The 21,464-nt window shown below is 38.4% G+C and overlaps 2 protein-coding genes across 2 annotated transcripts; one reads left to right on the top strand and one right to left on the bottom strand.

The window, feature by feature from the left end:
- Positions 1–613: 613 nt before the first annotated feature.
- ano6 (anoctamin 6) lies at positions 614–13,653 on the bottom strand. Its single transcript, XM_026361119.1, has 20 exons — positions 13,392–13,653; positions 10,074–10,144; positions 9,437–9,565; positions 7,277–7,342; positions 6,905–7,192; positions 6,554–6,667; positions 6,346–6,461; positions 6,015–6,149; positions 5,562–5,667; positions 5,312–5,372; positions 4,936–5,081; positions 4,676–4,753; positions 4,115–4,343; positions 3,865–4,031; positions 3,678–3,775; positions 3,425–3,555; positions 3,040–3,245; positions 2,540–2,733; positions 2,287–2,392; positions 614–2,201 (listed from the first exon to the last, which is right to left on the bottom strand). Exons 1-20 carry the CDS (start codon positions 13,489–13,491, stop codon positions 1,983–1,985), a joined length of 2,760 nt encoding a protein of 919 aa, XP_026216904.1. The 5' UTR covers positions 13,492–13,653; the 3' UTR covers positions 614–1,982.
- A 714-nt stretch (positions 13,654–14,367) lies between these two features.
- Positions 14,368–21,354, top strand: ints13 (integrator complex subunit 13). Its single transcript, XM_026361121.1, has 17 exons — positions 14,368–14,795; positions 15,411–15,661; positions 15,747–15,821; positions 16,002–16,204; positions 16,353–16,433; positions 16,639–16,729; positions 16,881–17,009; positions 18,337–18,421; positions 18,681–18,773; positions 18,954–19,043; positions 19,256–19,434; positions 19,522–19,686; positions 19,884–20,038; positions 20,166–20,396; positions 20,513–20,643; positions 20,818–20,953; positions 21,136–21,354. Exons 2-17 carry the CDS (start codon positions 15,437–15,439, stop codon positions 21,170–21,172), a joined length of 2,106 nt encoding a protein of 701 aa, XP_026216906.1. The 5' UTR covers positions 14,368–14,795; positions 15,411–15,436; the 3' UTR covers positions 21,173–21,354.
- Positions 21,355–21,464: the final 110 nt, after the last annotated feature.

The raw sequence follows: 21,464 nt of genomic DNA, 5'->3' as shown, positions 1-21,464 counted from the left end.
GTCTGTCGAACATATTCAATAACCAGTTGTTGTTATTAACTGTATAGTCTGTGTTTTACTCATACTGTTCTGCGCTCCTTGTGAATTGTTCAGAGCTTCCTCTCCAGTTTCTTCCTGTAGGTGCAGTAGAGCCTAGACAGCTTTGATCGCCTGTGGTTTATTGCTGGGGAAACACTGTCTGTCTCTGTGGGCAGATTAACCTCCACACATGTTAAAGTACTCTGCCGTGCGGTTTATTACACCACTGACATTCAGACAATTGATCAAGAGAAACAAACACTGGCACTAGCTGCAGTAAAATGTTTGTTGTGTGTTTTTTTTTAATACAACCTTTTTATGTGCTTCAGTAATAATCAGTGCTGGTGAACTAACTAAACAGGTAGTTTAACTGCTACTCGTTTTTATGTAGGTAGTTCAACTACATTCATATTTACATAGCAATTCAAGTTAAATTACTGTAAACTACTTTTAATTTCAATGTCTTTTTGTTTACACAGCAACTTATTTGAGAGATTCTACTTGGTTTGCTGACTTCCAAGAGGTACTTACAGATGCAGCACGCTGTATTTACATCAGAACAGCAAGGACAGAGAAAGACAAACTAAATAAAACATACAATTTAAAAGCTTTTATATAAAACTATTCACATACAATGTACAAAAACTATGCATCAGACCTGGCTGTATATGATACTGTTTATATACAAGTGGTACCATTGTTTAAATCATAAGGTGAAGCAGAGGTGTTGGTCATGCTAGGAATGACACAGGAGAAGATTAAATGAATGTATAACCTACATGACAAGAAATACCATGCGATCAAAACGTGCAGTGCAGTGGTCATGGCACAGGATAAAACAAGGCAACAACAGTAGAAATAAATAAACACATAAAGAAATGACATTCATATAATCAACTAAGCCACTAATTAACCCATTCAGTTATTAAACTTCATTCGGTTTAACAATTACAAGTAACATTGCATTCTTGATATATGTTTTTTTTTATCTGTGTCAGTTGAATTTTCACCCAAATGAAACTGTTTCTAAAGCTTATACAGTGTCACCCGAGGTACATTTAATTTGTGTGACATTGTGATACGTTTTGATGAAAGATGGAAGTGGAAAAAAATCACTTACCAACATTAAAAAAGTTTTAAATGTTTTGTATGTAATAATACTGCTATGTCATGACAGCATTTCACCAAAACAATTGTCCAGCAGTGCAGCTCCTGAAATGTAGTTCACTGGTCAGAGTGAGACACTGATAGTGCCACTAATGCAGGCTGATAAGCAAGTGAAATTTGATATACAGCATACACTATGAAAACAAATGTTTGTCAAACACAAATCCCAACGTAAGGTCTACAAGAGCCCCATTTTAGTGACCAATTAAAAAATATTAAATAAAATGTAACACAGCTTTATAAATACAGCTTACAGTATAGTGTGGATATAATAATAAAACCATGATGTGTAATTTATTATATGTCTGTCAGTATAAAATACTGTGAGTTTTAGGACTCAGTTTAAGATTTCGCGTCTTAATTTTAAAGACATGTATGGCTGCTCTCCTGTGTACATGATCCTGATCGCTGTCTGAGATCCTTATAATGGTCTTACTAAAGGTGAGCAAGCGTTTACTCTGCCTGTTAGTGAATATCTAATTTAGATGTGATAAATTCTTATCAACTCTGACCATAACCCCAAAAACAAGTTGACCTAGTGCCGATGTAAGGTAGTGCAAAGAACTGCTGTATCAACTGGTCGTCCCACTATTAGTTTCTTCACTGGTGCTTTCAGCCTAACACACTGAGAGGGTCCAGAGTGTGAGTATAATAGCAGTTTCTTCAGCCCCATTAAGAAATGCAGAAGTCCTCTTTCCTACTAGTTTCTAGTTCCCTAACAAGTCCGTATTTTTGTCAGTTTCTTCACAAGGTATTGATTTGTGATTTAACAGGAGTGGAGAGGCATTATATTCCTGTTAGAAATCAAGGTCCATCCCCTCCTTTGACACGTCGTCCTCCGTGTTCTTGGTCGTCTCATCATCATCCAACTTCATATGTTTTGTCACCAGCTTGAGGTTGGTCTCATGGAGGATTTTTTGGGTCAAGTATTTCTCCCGTTTGATCTGTTCTTTGACAGAATATGGGACGTCAGGGATCACGTAGGACAGGATGAACTTGGTAAAGTAAACAATGTGCTGTGAAGAGAAGAAACATCACAATTAATATATTTTAGTAATGAATGTTAGTGTCAGGAAGATTTACTTTAATTTTTATACCCACCTCTACAACTATTATAAAAGCCATTTTGGCAGCAATCACATGCCAGTAGTAGACATTGTACTCATACTGCCTGGGGTGCCCTGGGGGATACCGGAAATCGCGATACCTAAAAAAGAAAAACACTATTTTCTTCAGAATACAAACATTGTTTGTGACCCAACTGCTCCATAAATTGCCACCTTCAGCATTTCTCCAGTCTGCATTGTCCCAACAAAGCTCAGCATATCACACACTGATGGGCCAATCTTTATACCTGCAGGTGGTGATGTTGTAAGACTCCTGGGGCATGCTATCCTCTGTGAAATCACTGGTATTGAAAATAGACAGGGAGCTGTTGATGTAGCCCTGCATGGTGTGATTTGCATGTCCTCCATATGGGTACACAGAGAAAGACCAGTAGTAGACCAACCGCGGAATCATGTCGGAGGTAAACGCCATGATCATGGCCTGTGGAAACACACGGGCACAACAGTTTCATGTCAGGAAAAACTTTGCATAAATGTAAATAATGACTTTTTAATACTTTTAGCAGCCTGATATGATATAACTACAGTGAGTCACTGCTTAAACAGATAAGTAAATGTCCTGCCAGAGATCCTGCTTTTCATGTTTTTAAAGTGAGGTGTAGATTCAAATATATGGTCATTTTTAAGGCTGCAGTTTAAAAAAGTAGAATTAACTGTGTTGTATTAGATTGCACTAATCTAATACAGCAATCCTAATGACTAATATTAGAGGTAAACAGTAAGTTACATTTGTGGCAACAGCCAAGATGGTGATGCCTTGTAGAATTGGCTGCCAGGCCCCTATGTCCTGGGCCTTCTCTGGCACAATGCGACGAAACTGAGTAAGAATTTTCCAAGCATCGACGCGAATCTCAAAAAGATTGTTGACCAAAGCCAGGGCCGGGGCCAGAGGGAAGGAGGCCACAAACAGGGTCACAAAGCCAAACTGGATGACTGAAAGACAAGACAAATTCCCTCATACACATTCTTAATTACTACTTCTTCACTAAATTAAAAACAAAGATTAAATATTTCTTGTTTCTCTGTTTAGTAATCCTGGTATCTTAACACTAGCTTGAGGCAAGTTTGTGCAAATGTAAATATGGCTCTTCAGAAGACTTTTGTCCACCTACCCATTTCAAGATATTCATAGAAAAGTCCTAGGTTTGAAAAGGGCTGGAGGCGGTAGTCCTGTTCCCAGCGAGGAATCGTACTTTCTGCATCCCCCCGTTTGCAGTGACGTAAAATCAAATTCTTCACCCACCTATGGACAATGTTATAATGACACTGACTCTGAATAACGTGTACTGTCATGGTGACATGCTGTTATTGTGTTAATGTTACTTCTTTATATGTGACAATGAATAGGTTTCAGATTGTGCTTACGGTAGCAAGACCTCCTGGATGTTGTTCCAAATGGCTTTTCCACCCATGATAATAGACAGCTGAGTTGTCAACTCAAACAGGCAACCACCAGGATCACACTGCGGAAACAAGACAAAGATCAAGAGTCAGAACAACAAGTGTCCACTGTGCTGGTGGACATGTAACGGCTAAATAGATAATTAGTTACCTCTTCGTTCCGGTATCGTCCAAGATAAACAGGGTTTCCAGGATAGCCAACTGATTTCCCTTTTGCGAAGGCGATGTAGAAACAGGAGGAGTAATAGTTGACAAACTGAAAAAGGAACATCTTCAGGGTCAAGCTGTTTTCATAGTCAGTCTTGGTCCGGGGCAGTTCTGTTATTGTAAGTAAGATAGGAAAGGTTTGGGATTAAATCATGTTCCAGTCAGGAAATGGCAGAATAACAATTAAAACTCACCAAAGTTAGTGATCCAGATGGCGACTCGCTCATAGAGAATATTAAGAATCATAATTATAACAAAGTTGATGAGGGAGGCTGTGACAGTTGTGGCCATCTGAGGCGTCACATACTCCTTTAGTGGCTCTAACGTCTTCAGGTCCTGATTTCTGAGGCTGGTTGAGAAGGCGAAGAAAACAGCCAAGCGGTAGACCATGACGGCCACAATGGAAGCCACGATCAACAGAATCTAAACAAAACAGTCCAACGATACCGTAAGTGGATAATGCCCTACTTTTACAGATCTCTGAATAACATCCTAATTATTTCCAGGACGTTTCCTGTTAAGAATATGAATTAGGTAAAACTGAGACAGTGTACAGTACACTTCCATTTAATTATTACAATTCCAACTGTACATTAAATATAACCTAAAAATATGTTATGTGATAGCAAGCAAACACTTCACTATATATGAAGAGTTGTGTTTCCAATAATTAATGAATAAACAATTAACATTTACATTAGATTTAGGACCTTTTCAAATAATGAGCGTGCTACCTATATATTTATTTACATTACCCAGAATAGGACAGTCCCGATTCCTATTGACACCCGAACACATCGTCCACAGGCGGTATAGGGCACTTTTTCTTTCATCTACATCAAAAACAAACAATATAAAATACAGGGCTTTAACAGCAAAACTGCAAGGGTTGAATCTTTATACTCTTCATGGTTCGTTTACATCACAGAAAAATATTCTCGCTACAGTGTATATAATGATTTCCACAATGAATGAATTAGAATTCAGTTAAAAAGAGTCTTTGTGTGTGTTTTACCCCTGTAATCGGGTTTTTCCTCTCATAGATGCACTTGGCTTCATACTCTGGACGAAGCGGCTCTTCCTGCTCCAGGAATTCCACAGTGTCCCACTCGTACTCCAGCCGTGCCTGGTAACGCTTCCAGAACTCCAGGAACAGAGTCACTACAGAACAGGAGAAGGGTAACAAAAAGAAATTGAGAAACTATATTCACAGTATTGTTTAGATCTTCCTCTATAAATGGGTACTTTAATCCAAATCCAAAGTGTTTACAAAATTCAATGTAAGGAGCAAAGCGACAGTTGTGTGTGCACTGTGAGCATTTTTAAATAAACATACTACCAAAATGTTCAAGAATTTTTTTAAAGAATGACAATTGATATCTACAACTTACCCCAGATTGACATGAAAACTGCAAACACCAGAGTGCCAAAGTTATCAAATATGCAAAGTTTCTAAGAGAAGGGGAGAAAAAACAAACAAGGATGTCACAGTTGGCCAAGTTTCATCCCCTGCGGAAAAAGCTGAAAGGTCACCTGTTGCTGTGCCACTGCAGAATACTGCATTTATATGTAAACCCAGTAACTGTGTTGTGTACTGGTGCTTTCAGTTTTAATACTATATGGAAATAGTATACCACTCACTTTTGAAGCTTCACAAGTGCTGTTCAGCCTCCAGTAGTTGCAGAACTTGTCACACTGTGGACACATCACTATCTGTCCTCCAATCTCAGGGTCACACACCTCTTTGCTGCAGAGAACAAACACTGGAGTCTATAAAATGCAGCATTGGTAAAGAAATAATTGTGCAGCAGAGATGTTTACCAAAGTTAATTGTCCTTCATAAATAAACAAGATACTAATATGTTCATTATTGTGACAAAATAATCTTCACTTAAGGCCCACTTGCTATCTTTGTTTACGTTTTTTAACCATATTTCAGGGTCTTCGTCAGTGCTTAGTTTTCATGGAGACAGCTCATGTAATACCCAGGTTGGATAATTACAAATGAGCAAGAATTTATACTTTACACTGAAATAAATAATGACATGTAACAAAGTAAATAAGTAAATATACAATGAGCTGTAAACTACATACCTCCATGTGCTGGTTTCTTGAGTCTTATATCCATAAATGAAGCAACCCAGTCCCACAACAGCAGCCAGAGCGAGCATATATGTGTAGAAACCTAACCAGGCAAAGTATATGCCAATCTTCTCCCCATAATACTTCCTGTGCAAAAAATGCAATTGTTTTTAAAATCATGAATGTGGTTCTGTTGCTCCTGTTTACATGTACACAAATCCCACACACAGCATTTTATTGACAGTACACAGTGCAAAACACTAAACCAGCGCCAACACAAAACAGTAAAACTAATAGTACTTTAATTTCATTTTGTGGAAAGTTAAGAAAAGCTTGTGTTCACCTTATGAGGTCAAGTGGCTGCATCTTGTAGAAGCTTTTCGGATGAGCCCACTCATTATAGAGCAGAAATCTTTCATTGGGGCAGGCATCGTCTTTAGACTTGACATTGAACCTGCACTAAAACAGTAAACACACAAGAACATCTTACCATACTGCAATGTACCTGATATAGCAAATTTACACAGGCAGTAGAGGACAGTGCTACTTACATCATGGAGGGGATATGCAGCTTTGTACACACCACCATCCAGAAGTTTGTTGATGCCAAACTTCTTTATGTTTCCTCTTAATTCATATGGAGCACGACTCAGGATGTAATATGCCTGAAAGAAGATAAAGATCTTTACATTTTTATGGTTATATCAATGCTACTAACCTTATCATACAATCACTATGTGAGTGCGGCACAGATAAGATGGTTTCGAAACGCTCCTCTAGAGCTGCTCTTTCTATGTTCATAAAGTCAACTGTTGCTTTTGCTGTATTACTTTAATCTAATATAATTCTCAATAATTAACTAATAAAGGGTTTCTTTGGGGGTTTTATTTGTGACAACTTGCCATCCTGCTCCTCATGGCTGGAGTGAAGAAGAGATCCTTATCCTTTATGTAGAAAAACTCCTCCTGGGCTTTCTCAAAGGGGGCGGTGAAGTACTCGGCCTCTTTGCTGATCAGCTTCTCGCTGGGGTAGAAGTGCTTGGTGATGCAGGAGAGAAAGTGCCACGGGGAGGTGCGGGAGGACAGATCGTTGGGCTGGATGGGCACCTTGATGTGCAGGACCTCGGCGTAGGTGCACAGCACGTCCCATGGCATGTGGACTTTCACAAACATAAGTTTGTCATCTAGTACCTGCAGAGCACAAAGATAGTTGAGTTGAAGTAAAACAGAGAGAAACATCATCTTGCAAAGATGCGTTGAGTCTACTCCACTTACAGATTTTGTGGCCTCCAGCTCCAGTCCCATACTCATCAGACTGGCCTCGAAGAACTCTCGCCGTCTCTACAGAGAAAATCCAGAAAAGTGTTTCAGTAAATTTATTATTTTAATTCTCTGCCCTCCTTTCTGGCCAATTAAATAAATGTATCAGACATAGTCAATTACGTGTCAAACAGTAATCATCTGGAATAATATGTCATGTAGTAATTTAGTATGTAAAGCAGCTGTGTTTAGTTTTTTTCAGTCATGAGCACATTGTCACCATAATGGCCTTTGTGTGACCCAAATTCATATATGCTGTTGTTTATGGATATACTTAAATCTAATATTAGAGGTGTTTTTTTCCATTTCCATTTGAATAACAATGCCTTCATTTACACGTTATAACATCCATCAAGGAAAACACTCAGCATGTCTAAGCAGGTTCTTGCTGGTGACATATCACAGTTAAATCCTGGATACACTAGAACTTTAACCAGCTGTTCAAAAAAGGGAAAATGAAGCTAAAATAAATAACATAATTAAAGCTCCCTTGTCCAACTGCCTTTTCAATAATTTAGTTATTTGGAGTGAATACAAATTTTTGTGTGACATTATTTTTACATTGCTCCACTAATGATTTTCTATGAAGGACTAAATGAATAATTTAGATAAATGTGACACTAATATATTTATATGTTAATAAACATATTAATGTGCAGTTATTTTAGCATCACTATATTTACCAAACACTGTGTGAACTGAACCACACCCTTCAAGCAGTCAGAGCAGAGAAAGGTTTTGCAACACCTGTTTGAAATCACTTTGCTTTTAAGGGAGTGTTGTACTCCGAACTGGATTTATTTTCGTTTTAAATGATTATGAACAAGATATTGCCTGAGCCTCAGAGGCTCTGTGGCAAAGAGGCTCCGACTGAGCTCCGATTTGCAACGGCTATTTCTTACAGAGAACTGGCTGAAACTGGTTGATCAGGTTTTACAGATGTAGCCTTTGCATACACCCATTACATCCATTCACAGCTGTTGCTGCAGAAGAAATAACTTAAAACCTCTTTTCTTTTTTTACCCATTAAAGGATCAACTTTTGCCATATGTTGCTATATCCCAGTTTCTACTACGTACAAATGAATAATTTCTGGTTCTAACCTCAAAAGGTTAAATCTAGTTGAAAACCACTTGAGGGTTATAGTTGCAACACTGCAGGAAACAAACTCATCTGTAGCTCACATCCTTCACAATAAACCTATTGTGAAAGATACAGGTAGGAACAAACAACATACCTGGATATGTCAGTTCATGTCTACGTTAGTGTATTTACATCCCTGCACTGATCCTTGTAAATTAGATTTGTTTTCAAACGTAGATGTAGGTAAATATTAAATATTTATTTTATTAATAGCAGTAATAAAAGTAGAATCAAATTACTGTGAATTGTGTGGCAATAATAAGGCTAGACAGAGAGAGCTTATATGAAGAAACTTATGACCAGACTAATCCCATACAGGCAGTGTATGTTCAGCTGTCCAATTTCCTGAATAAGGAAAGCTTAAAGCCGTGTCATCATGAGTTATTAATTTAATGAAACAGACTTCCATGCTGGTGCAAATAAAAACTCCCTTTACAAATAAGAAGAGTCAATACCAAACATACAATGTACATCAATAGTGTCATGAATATGATTGGATAAAAGTGTTTCCCACGCACATTTGAGTAAACATAACTTAAAATTTTTATTTTATGCTTATTTAAAACTACACTATATTTTTATTATGGTATTCCATTATGTATATTTTCCTTTTGAGCAGTAAGTTCTTTGAATCTTATCCATTAAATAAAATTACTAGCTCCCAAATATAACTGTAAAAAGTCAATATTTCATTTTAATCATTCTGATGTAGTAATTTATTGTTATAACAGTGCCAGTTGAGGCTGGTGATCTGGGGCATTGACTCTGTACTTGCACTGTACGTAGTTCATCTGTGGAGCTTTATTGACTGTCACCCCCTTTTCTTTCAATCCACATTTCCTGTCATCTACCTACTGTATGTCATCTAGTAAAATTATATATTATAGAGTGGATGATTACTTCGTATACTGTTATACATGAGCATTTACAATCCTTAACCATCTTAATAATATAGAAAAATGAGAAACCTACCTTGCGCCTCTGAGACATATGTCTTTTATCAAACTCCTTCTTGTCCTCATCCTCGTAGACCAAGATAAAGTCAATCCGTCTAATGCCATCATTAAAGAATAAGGAGTCGGGCCTGTTATTAAACTCTGCCTGTGGGCAAAAACAAAGTTGGTTGGTTAACTCTACAGCATGGAATTCATATACCTCTTCCTCCATAATATCATACATGCTGAGCAGAAAGAGGAGAAAAAAGTCTGTGTGTGGAAAGTCTGTGCAGATACCAGATACTCTTAAATACTGACCTTGACCAGCCTATTTTACTAGTGATGAGGGATATGCAGGAGAAGTGGGAAGAGTCAACAAACATTATGACACCCGCCCTTCATCCCTCTCTCTCTCTCTCTAACTCACACAAACTTTTGACATCACTAAGAATATCAATACAGCTCTTTCAAGCATGTGTAACTACTTGCACAATTTTTCACCGCCTGCTAACTTTAATTCAGTGGACTACACTACAGAACTTATTTTACCTTCTAGGTAGGCTAGACTCTGATATCAGCGTCATTACAACTATCTGTGTCATTCTCCTCCCGTATAACTTAGATTTCATTAGGATGTTGCTAGTTGGCACCAACAGAGCTGTGTAAAAACTCACCAATTGTGTTTTGAGTAATTTTGATCCTTCTTTAATAGTATGATATGTTGGTAAAAACTCCTCAGGGTAAACTGTAAAAAGAAAGAACAGAAGAAATATTTAAATAAACTGCAGATCGGAGGAATATTGACTTGAGCCTGCCTGACACACTGGCAGCCTTATAGTTATGTGGTAATAATAACAAATATTTCTTTGTGAGATTTTCTTTAGGTAGCAGAAAGATAATGCAGAACAGCAAATATTATTTTCATGCACATTTTTACATGCATAACAAATATATATTTGTAGTTATTAATGATTCCAGTGACACTAAATTATTTTATTTTAATTTGATGTAATCATCTGTAATGATTCATTCTAATAATAAAGACATATAAGGCCACTTTGAAGTTAATCCCTACAGCAGCAAACGTTTATTACATATTAACAGTTTGTCAGTGAAGATTTTCAGTCATCCACATGAAATTATCTGGATGTTGAGTCATGGCAACTGGACTTCCTTCTTGTTAGGTTGAAACTACTCCTCTAAGTAACTCCTACAGTTTGAAGATAGTTGGTTAGATCCCACATATTGATGCTTCAGTTTGGTTTCACTCCACCCCTTGGCCTGAATAGACTCATTAGGTGAAGCAATGGAAGGGGAGATTGTGAAGGGTGCGATAGTCACATCTCTGCCAACCCCTCTTATCACCTAAAGTGGGTCGCTTGCACATGCATGGCTTCCCTCACCCGCTCATTCTGCTCCAGAAAAAAAAACAACAACAACGGTACAGTGGAGTCCCAGGTCCAACACAAAAAACTTTCGGAGAAGCTAAAAAGGATTTTTAGAAAACACAGCATACCTGTCTATTTCAATCCCACTAACACACTCAGGCAGAGACTCATTCAACCCAAAGACCGGACTCTAAAACCACACGATGAACAATATAGTGTATGAGGTCTGGTACAGTGAGAAATGCTGCATAGGAAGAGTAACACCTCAGGACCTGAATCAGCTGTGTACCTCAGTATAAGGGTGAAGGACATTAATTCGAGGACAGTGATATCACATATAGGACAGAGAAGACAAGTGGTTTGAGAAAGGGTTGAGGGAAGCCTTCCATGTTCAAATATAACCCTTATAGCCATTGTGTATATTTTTATTAAAAGCACATGAACAAAAATAGCACTATGATAATTAAAAGAGCAACATGACCATGAATGATAAAATATGTTAATTTATTGGTGGCATTTCTAATGTTATGTAGAACGTAAAAGTAAAAGTAAAAAAAAACTAGCACTGTTAGATTTGTAATATTTCCATTAACTAGCACCACTAACATAGTAAACACAACATTATATAAACCGTATGTATACAACATAAACTGTAACCATCTGCAAAACCAGTCCAAAGGTTTTAACTGCTCACCTTGAAGTTAACAGCCTGTTTCCAAAATGTCATGCTGTTCTCGCTGCTGTTTTACAGCCTGCAAAATAGCCCACTCACCACAATCGTACATTAGTCTACGGTACAAGAAGAGAATGAGGTCTCCGTCTCCTGTGGGGCGGTCGACACTCTGCTCCGCACTGTTTCCCCATTGATTAAGAAATAGACATTCACACCACGAACCACATCAGATCAATACGACACTGTTTCCACTGATGCCTCCTGATAATAATACAAGTCCTCTGTCCTCTTTTTGGATTTTACAAAACAGATGACAGCAATATGGAAAGTCCTGCAAGCTTTCCATATAAAGTGGAGCATGATGAAAAAAATAACTGAAGCCAGATGTTGTTTTGAAAACACTGGCCATGGTAACACCCTGGGAACTGGAGAATCACTGCTCTTCAAATAAACCGGATTATCTTACTACTGAATCAACTATCAAGAACTGCTCTTCAAGCTGTCACATGCTGTGTTTGTACGTGTTTAAGCTGTTTGTTGCTGACTGGAGTCACCACTTGAGTCTGTAAAATTAATACGGCACCCGCTGCTGAATCATTGCAAGACACATGATTGCAAAACGGCTACCATGTACCCTGAGTCAGTAAGTATGACTCTTTTGAAAAGCATGTTAAAATGATGCCCACACGTCAGAAACCACCCAGCGTTCACTTCCCTTCTAGAGTAGCTACATCCTCTAACAATAAATTAAAGGAAGACTCGACAGATCACATCAGAAACAACTGTGCCAAACTGCATTCTTTAGATTTTTTTTATCAGATTAAAGAGCATGGTGCGCACTTCAGTGCTCACATTCAAGCACTTAAAACTCTTCAGGTTAACTATAAGCCACAGCCATGAGTCCTGCTCAACATCTGACAGAGGGCAAGGTGTTATTTACAAGATCAGCCCATGAATATTGGAAATGTAGCTGTTTCCTAACATAGACTGATCTACAGTAACCCATTAGAAGCATGTTAAGATAGACATCAGGGCCACTGCACCAGCTGCAGTTTTGAGTAGGTGTCAGATGACTGTAACTTCCGGTCTAACCATGACAGATTATTGTGCACAAACTAATTTTGAATACACAAGCTGTGCCAGTCAACAGTGAGCTGTTGAGGTTCAAACATAAAGCACGCTGCATTTAACAGTACACGTTGTGAAACTGTGCAAAAGGTGGTGTCTATATGATCAGGGCTTTTACATAGCCTAAATATAACTGATGAGTAGTAACGATAACCCAAAGCAACAATAACACGACAAGACACATAGAAGTTTAAGGATTGAGAATTTGTATTTCCTATAAGCTATAAAAGCCGTGACTGACAGCTGTACACACAGGTTTCCAACACTGACTGTTGCTGCATGTGCTTCAGAGATGAAAATCAGGAATGTCAGACACGCAAAGAACTAAAGAGAGTATTTGTTTAACCGATAAAAATATTTTCTAATACCTGTAATCTATTGTTTATAAAACTGAGGTTAAAATGTTTGTGCAGCACAATGTTATTAAACCTGTGTTAAATAAACTGCAGTCAAGATTTCATTTACTCTTCATCTAGCTATCCTTCTATAGAGTTATTTCTAATTATATATTGGGTTATTTAAGTTCATTTTAACAAGCCTACTTTAGGTTCCTTTAACTGCAGCATATGTTTAGGTTAACTTTAATAGTTTAATTTAGTCTTTTAAAGCATTGACTGCCCAATCTGAGGACTAACAGTGATGAATGAGGTGTTGGAAACTTTCCCAGAGCTTATTTGGCCTAATATGACTTTTCCCAAGTATCACAAGGACATGGACAAAATCCAGACATGTGCCTGTGACAACAACAACAACAACAACAACAACAACAAATGGTGCTGCCAAAAACAAAGTCGTCCTCTCACCAACTTCCTCGTCTATCATATCCAGCCGCACATCTCCGTCAAACTCGTCTGTGTCACCCACGGACTCCATCTCGAGAATGTCGTTTTCGCCCGTGTTCATGGTCGTTGTCTCCTTTTCACATCACCATGAGCAAAGAAAAACTCAGAGTAACAGCAAACTCCCACATCAGAGGGTTTAACACGGAGGTTTCGACGCGCAGTCCTGCATTAATCTCACCATCACCAAGTTTTCTTCAAGCTGAGACTTGTGAGAAGTTGGACGGGTGGGGTCGGAGGCGGAGGACGAGGAGGGTCCTCCACAAATGACACATCCAGTTACGCCCATTTTTAAATTATCCCCGCAGCTCCCAAGTGGCATCTACTGTATGAGAGATTAAATCCTATAATAGTTTGGGATTTACAGCCTATATAGTATAGTAACTATCTATTAGACTACTTGAACAAACAGAGAGCTGTGAACTTTTACTGCAGCAAAACTCATTATAATGAAAGAAACTGCATTTAATCCACATCAAATTTATAGTAATGATTATTTGTGTGATGTTAATACAGTGCATACTAGGTTTCAGTCCAAGCAGTCTAAGAAATAGCCTACTGACTCATTTAGAAGCTACCTAAGGTGGAAATTGTTTTAAATTTACATCAAACTTAGGATATAATATTTTTGTGATGTAACTACAGAAATCAGTCCAAAACAACTTTAATCTATTTAGCATGAAAACATACTTGAGTATGCAGGCGTATATTTAGAGGAGTGTATAAATCATCTAAGCCCCTTAGAAAGAATAAAACATTTAGCTTAAATAGATACTAATTATCCCCACCTGAATGTTCATTTAGAGTTTCCCTGTTAATGTGATAACACTTTATTCTTAATCTAATCATTTAATTAATCAATTAAAGTTTTGTGCTAGTGCTAGGAACTATTTAACAGTGCGGCTCAGCGGGTAGGGGAAGGAAAACGTGAACGGAACACCCCGGACGTATTTCCTCCAATAACAAGCTTGCTAGCTCATAGCGGCTAAGTGCATTGTTTGGGCTAGCCATTCCAAGTATGTAAAATACTATTTGATAATTATTTGGAAGTGGGTTAAATTGATTTTTTTTTTAGCTTAGTTAAACACAAATGCCATAATGGCTAACACTCATGTTTTTATTAGGTTACTTGAAAGAGCACGCAAATGATTCTGCATAGTGTTAGCTAACGTGGTTGACTGTCAGGCTATTTAGCAGCTGCGATGTTAGCTTGCCAGCGACTTTGAATCATTGATGGACAACATGTCGTGAGATCGACCAGACTTTTTATTTAGTAGCCAGATAGGAAGTTAAACTACCAGCACTTGACTAAAAGGAGTTCAGCTACATTTTTCAACAGGTTCTGTCCGCGAAACGTTTTGTCTCCAGGTAAGCTAACATCCAATGACCAAAATAATATTTAGAAAAGTTGAACATGACAGTTTGGTGGAAGGACCCAGATCATTTACTTGGATAAGTAGAAATAGCAAAGAGAAAAATTATTGTGTTACTAGTAAAATACCAGCATTCCACATTTGAATTCAGACATCAAACATCAAAATACACTCATACAACAGTAAAAGTACTTCTTATGCAGACTGGCCCATTTCGAAATAATGTACATTAATTACTAGAGTATAATTGTTGCAATAATGTGTATCACTACATTGGTGCAGATTGTAAAGGTGCAGTTACTTTCAACTCCTTCATATACTGCACATATCTTAGTATAAGTAGTAGTATTATTATTATGAAGATTGTCACAAAGATTCATACAAGTTTAAATCGTGACAGTATTTATTCCCAAAGGAAAAAACGAGCAATTGATATTAGTTGTGTGTTTGCACTTTGCTACATCCCTGACATATGTATATGACATAAGGGATTCAACTTGCAGGAATTTCTACCAGCAAATTAATTATTTGAAAAAAACAAAACAAACTTTGCTGCAACACGAAGTTCTACAGAGTTTAATGTTGGTTTATTGTTCTGTTTTACTTACAGATCAGCACATACTGCATATTTACAGAATGAAGATGTTCTCAGTGTCCCACAAGACGGTCTTTGTAGTGGACCACTGTCCCTACATGGCCGAGTCAAGTCGCCAGCAGGTAGAATGTGATGTTCTCACAAAGACTCGAGCACAAGGGGTGATTCCTTTGGCTCCCGTGTCCAAGTCCCTGTGGACCTGTGCTGTAGAGTGCTCCATGGAGTACTGCCGAATCCTCTATGACATTTATCCGGTGGACAAACTGGTTGGTTTTATTTATTTATTTTATTTTGTCTTTTATTTTTCAGCTCAAGCTGTCTCATATATTCTGCCCCCTCTTTATTTCACAGGTTAATTACATTGTAAGCGATTCAGAGTTCCACATGTTAAATAGCTGGAGGCGGGAAGAGCAGAGCACTCATGAGGTAATCCACTATGTATTGAAGCTTAATAAGTCGTTGTCTTACTGTATTAGATTGCAAAATTTCCTGTTTATCATTTTGGAGAAATGCAACATTTCTAACGAACATACAGGACCGCATTTTAACACTTTATAAGAATTGGACTTGCGGTATGATGATGCAGTTTCTTCCCCTCTCTGGCAGCTCATGTCAGCTTTGGCAGCTGTTGGGCCACCTAACCCACGCGAGGACCCAGAGTGTTGCAGCATCCTGCACGGCCTGGTTGCTGCAGTGGAGTCATTATGCAAGATCACAGAGTTGCAGCATGAGAGGCGCACCGCACTGATGGATACAGCTGAGAGAGTAGCCAATAGGGGACGAATTATATGTCTAACTAATGCTAAAAGGTAAATACTGCCGTATACATGCTGGGAGATCAACACTCATTCATTAAATAGAGGAAGGTGTTATCGAAAGGAGACTATTTATTTAGCTGATATTTATAACTAAAGTCCTTTAAACCCGTTAAATCACTTTTTGTGTTTTCTCACACAGTGATACTCATGTGCGCATGTTGGAAGACTACATCCAGGAAACCATTTTGGACCAAAACAAGCTAGCAGCAGGTTCAGACAGGTCAGTAGAAGATGATGTCCTGAGAAACTGACTGAGACGTGTGTGAAATAGAAACACATAGGCTGAAATACAGTATTGATAATTCTCTCATCTTACAATGTCACAAAGAAGACATGACATACTGTACAGAGAAGCAGCACCCTTGGGTAGATAATAAATGACTTATGCTTTTATTTTCTAACTCTCTCGCTCTATTATCCTTCAGGCTGATGGCCATCCAGCAGTGTGAGCTGGTTTTACTTCACATCTACCCACAGGGAGAGGACACACTGGTGTCTGACCGACCGAAGAAAGAGGTGGGTGGTGGCAAGAGGCTCAGAACTCAACCCTCTAAAAGTCACCGTCAACACACAAAACCTACTGCAAGATTTTAAACACCACAGCAAATCACTACGTCACAGCTGTTATTTTGTTATTTCTCACTGTATTTTTCTCTTGCTTTGTCAGATTTCTCCTCTGCTCACCAGTGAGGTTCACAGTGTTCGTGCTGGGAGGCACCTGGCCACCAAACTCAACATTCTGGTTCAGCAGCACTTTGACTTGGCCTCCACCACCATAACAAACATCCCCATGAAGGTAAGGGACTTCCTGCTGTTTAGTCTGACCTTGCACATGCCTTGTCAAATAAAAACTCACATAAACTTAAAAAAAAAAATATATATATATTTTTGTTTTGTTTTGTTTGTTTTTTTGTTCACTAGTATAGAAATGCTGTCATATGTAGAATGCAGTGCACCACTTCCTCTTTTTTTTACTTGAGTGACTGCTTTGTTTTTATTATGTTCACATTTTTCTTCGTGCTTGCTAAATCTTTATTTGTGAGCTCTTCCTCACCTATAAAGACAAACTTGACAGTCTCATCTTTTTGGTTGTCTCATCTGCATGTTGATATGACTGTGAACCTGCTGCTGGTTTCATGCTGTATTTTCTGTTTTGCTAGCCCACATTAAATGTTTGCGAACAGGTTAGTACTCTGATCACACACACATGCAAGTGAGGAAGGGGCAAAGTTTACACCATGTAGTGTGCTGTGTATATATTTTAAGCTATATTTGCTGCAAACATGCTCATAGTTTCATGAAATAATTATCATGTGACAGTTGGTCTGCAGATTTTCTGAGGAGGCTCCAGTGAAGGACAGGCAACTCTAGTCTCACGTGGACAATCGGGGAATGCACAATTTGTGTTTTGTTGAAAAAGTGCAAAGAATGCAAACCTGAAATTAACTTTGTTTAATGAAATGATGATGATAAATGATGTAATAACTTTACTGACTCAATATTATTATAAATAAAAATTACAATAAAATTAACAGTATTTAAGTGTTTAAAGTGCGAACTCTGCATTCAACCTGTTTTATGTCCATACATCTGACACCAGTGTTGCCTCTTCTGAGCTATTAAAAAAGTGTCAGTGTCTGTCAGGTGTTTTCACCTTAAAAGTTCAAGTCCAAACTTTCCCTTGGTCTCTGTGTCCCCCATCAGTTCCCACTCACTCTCCTTTTAGTGTTTTGGTGTGATCCATTGTGCTGTCTGGATAATTAGTTTTTAAAACATCTTTTATATGTTTTAACTTGATTCCACCTATAGCTGAAATTTGTTAAATACAAAGTTTGTGAATAGAAATTGTATTTTGACATCAGTTGTCGCCAGGTTTTGAATACATAAAGCAGTTTTTAAGTGTAGGATCAGTAAAATGTATTGTGTAAGTTAAAGTACATTTACACTCTGATGTGAATTTAAAAGAAAAAATCAAGTCATCTAGTTATTTTTCCTTTTACTTTGTTCATTATCATTTATCCTTTGGGACATGAAATCAGCAGTGTTAAAATGTGTTAATGTCTGTATGTGAGTTTACATGTTCACGCTGACTTGTATTTGTTATCATATCTGTGGATGGACAGGAAGAGCAGCACGCCAACACATCAGCCAATTATGATGTTGAGCTCCTGCATCACAGAGACGCTCACCTGGAGTTCTTTAAAAGTGGTGGGTACATATGTGGGTAAAAAATGGAGTTGGGCAGTTTATTGACTCTTTTAAATGGTGGCTCATTATAAGATTTACTGGTAAAAGCTGCAGATATACTGTACAAAATTAAGATGCTCAAATGATCTGGGGAAAAATAGTCTACTTTTATAACGCTCAAAGTGACCTTCACATTATTTAATAACCAGTGTTGTGAAAGTTTTAAGTTTTTATTGATATTCAGAGTCTTTTATTATCAAATGAATGTCATGTTGTGCAGGGGACTTGCATATGGCAGGCACCAGCACTCGAGAAAATGGACTCAAAGAGACAGTTACACTGAAATGGTGCACCCCACGGACCAACAGCATAGGTGAGAATAGTCAGCTTAAGTTCCTATTATCATTTAATGCATTATTTTATTGTATATATTATTTATATTATTTCTTAGTTGTTAAATGACAACAGAAAATATTCTTGTTGGTATCAAGGTTCTGTTGAGATTTATAATCTAATTGAATGTATGTAATTTTTTTTTTTTTCCCCATGTCAGAGCTGCATTACTGTACAGGAGCCTATCGCATCTCCCCCACAGATGTTAACAGTCGTCCATCGTCATGTTTGACAAACTTTCTCCTCAATGGTAACTTTGATTAAAATCTATATTAGAACTAATAAATCCCCGTTTTTTAAATCTACTTTTAGTTTACCTATATTTCTAGTCTATTTGTCTTGGTTCATCTTGCATCTTGTGATCCTCCATTCTCTTAAATCACTTGTAAATGTAATTGGGACAATCAGTGTTGCAACAGTTTGACTTGTTGGTTGTTTACACCTCTAACTCACTGACCACAGGTCGATCGGTGCTGCTGGAGCAGCCAAGGAAGTCTGGGTCAAAGGTCATCAGTCACATGCTTAGCAGCCATGGTGGTGAGATCTTCCTGCATGTGCTCAACAGCAACCGCTCCACCCTTGAAGACCCACCCTCCATCAGCGAGGGCTGTGGTGGCCGTGTGACTGATTATCGCATCACGGTCAGTTCAACTCACATCGAGTGTTTAACAACTAGCAAGCGTGTTTATTAAAGTGGTTGGGGTACTGACAGGTTTTGTTTTCCTCAGGATTTCGGTGAATTCATGAGGGAGAACCGGCTCACCCCAGTCTCAGAGTCTTCTCATGATCCCTCTGGGAAGCTACCAGCTGAGAGGGCCAAAGCACAGCTAGAACGACACACTCGATACTGGCCCATGATCATCTCCCAGACCACCATCTTCAACATGCAGGCAGTGAGCAGCATGCACATAGTTCAATCCTGTTTACTTCTGTCCAATATTTCTGTCTTCTAAGAGATGTTTCCATCACTCTTCAGCTTGTTGTTGCCTGACAAACACCTGAGCTTATCTGAGAATGTGCTGTTTATTATGTTGACCTATGTTACCATCCTTCAGCTCAGTCTTTTGTCTCAATGTTTTTCGTCAACTAGGTGGTTCCTCTCGCTAACCTGATAGTGAAGGAGACTCTGACGGAGGAGGATGTTCTGACCTGCCAGAAGACTGTTTACAACCTGGTGGACATGGAGAGAAAGAACGACCCTCTTCCTATCTCCACCGTGGGATCTAGAGGCAAAGGCCCCAAGAGGTATTTACTTTTCTTCTTTGTCTTCCGTTCTTTGGTGGCGAGCAGAAATGAGCATTAACACCACATATTTTGATCGTAAACAGAGTGACCAGAGTTGCTCATTCTTCTGCATGCTTCTCATTTTCAGGGATGAACAGTATCGCATAATGTGGAATGAGCTGGAAACATTAGTGAAAACTCACGCCGGAGCCTCTGACAGACACCAGCGAGTTCTGGACTGTATCATTGCCTGCCGCAGCAAACCTCCAGAGGAGGAAGAACGGAAAAAGAGAGGGAGGAAGAGAGAAGAGAGGGAAGACAGAGCCGAGAAAAACGGAAGCAAAGACGCAGACGACAAAAGCTGGCAGGACTCAGAGAGGTCAGTGATGCTTGGATGTGTATAGAGTACGTATTCTGGACATGTAAATAATAATCATTGCAGGGCGAAACTGTCTTTCTGGATAATTAACTTACTGCATATTTTTAAATCTGAAGGCTGAAGGGTTTACTAGATAAAGAAGATCAGGAGTCAGAGGTGATCAAGGATTCCCCGGACTCACCAGAACCACTCAACAAGAAGCCTCGTCTTTCCACAGAGGAGGTTCAGCCTCCAGAGAGAGCAAAAGGTACCAAACAACATCACACTTTGTTTAGCATCGTCATTCACACACTGCTATGAGCATGTGAACAATTTAATTAATTTATTTTAATAAAATGTTTGTTTATTGATGACTTTTTGTGCTAGGCCCCCCTTTGTACATGCATTTTTACCTGCGTTCCTTGTCTTCCTGTTTCTGCAGGTCCTGTCTCACTCCTCACAATGTGGACCAATCGCATCACTGCAGTCAATTCCAGGAAGCACCAAGAGTTTTTTGGAAGAGCGGGCTCGGTCAACAACAAGTTTGAGTTGTACCAGCATCTGAAAGATGAGAATGGGTGTGTGTGAATTATCTTTCAGCTGCCTCTTTAAGGGTGCAGCATTCCTCCCACACTCTGTCTAAATAACTTTGTGGATGTCTGAACTCTGTACATGTACTCAGAAACCTCTCATGTAGATGCAGCACTAATCACATTACTTCTGTACTGTATATTAGTGTTAACATTTTTCTTTTTTACAGGATGGATGTTCATGAAAACGGCAAAGCCTCCAGATGATGTCTCCATGGACACATCACCCAGCCTTTCACAGGATGAGATTGTGGATCAGTGTTTTTCAGATATGGATAAAAGAAGGACGTTGAAATAAACAGTGAAGTCAAATGGGAAATTTATACATTTTATACCTATGATTTTGTAGATAATGCTGTTCACATATTGTGTAATGCAATAAATGCTGTCAATAGAAAACGTTGCTGGCTTATTCATGTGATATTGACCATATACCTGCCCTTAAGAGGATCATAGAAACTTTTTTCAGTGGTAAAATCAAGTCTAAATAATTATTTTT

This window comes from Anabas testudineus, chromosome 23 (genome assembly GCF_900324465.2).
Source record: "Anabas testudineus chromosome 23, fAnaTes1.2, whole genome shotgun sequence".
Taxonomy (NCBI): Eukaryota; Metazoa; Chordata; class Actinopteri; order Anabantiformes; family Anabantidae; genus Anabas; species Anabas testudineus.
Note: the sequence above shows the minus strand (reverse complement) of the source record. Positions and strands in the feature narration are given on the sequence as shown.

What these genes read in the sequence shown, in the direction of transcription:
- ano6 (XM_026361119.1), bottom strand. Translation starts at nt 13,491, where the DNA reads ATGAACACGGGCGAAAACGACATTCTCGAGATGGAGTCCGTGGGTGAC. An exon ending in CATCTGGATCACTAACTTTG is followed by an intron (nt 4,032 to 4,114) that starts GTGAGTTTTAAT and finishes TTACAATAACAG; the next exon opens with AACTGCCCCGGACCAAGACT. An exon ending in CTATGAATATCTTGAAATGG is followed by an intron (nt 3,246 to 3,424) that starts GTAGGTGGACAA and finishes CTTGTCTTTCAG; the next exon opens with TCATCCAGTTTGGCTTTGTG.
- ints13 (XM_026361121.1), top strand. Translation starts at nt 15,437, where the DNA reads ATGAAGATGTTCTCAGTGTCCCACAAGACGGTCTTTGTAGTGGACCAC. An exon ending in AAGAGCAGAGCACTCATGAG is followed by an intron (nt 15,822 to 16,001) that starts GTAATCCACTAT and finishes CCTCTCTGGCAG; the next exon opens with CTCATGTCAGCTTTGGCAGC. An exon ending in CCCACGGACCAACAGCATAG is followed by an intron (nt 18,774 to 18,953) that starts GTGAGAATAGTC and finishes TCCCCATGTCAG; the next exon opens with AGCTGCATTACTGTACAGGA.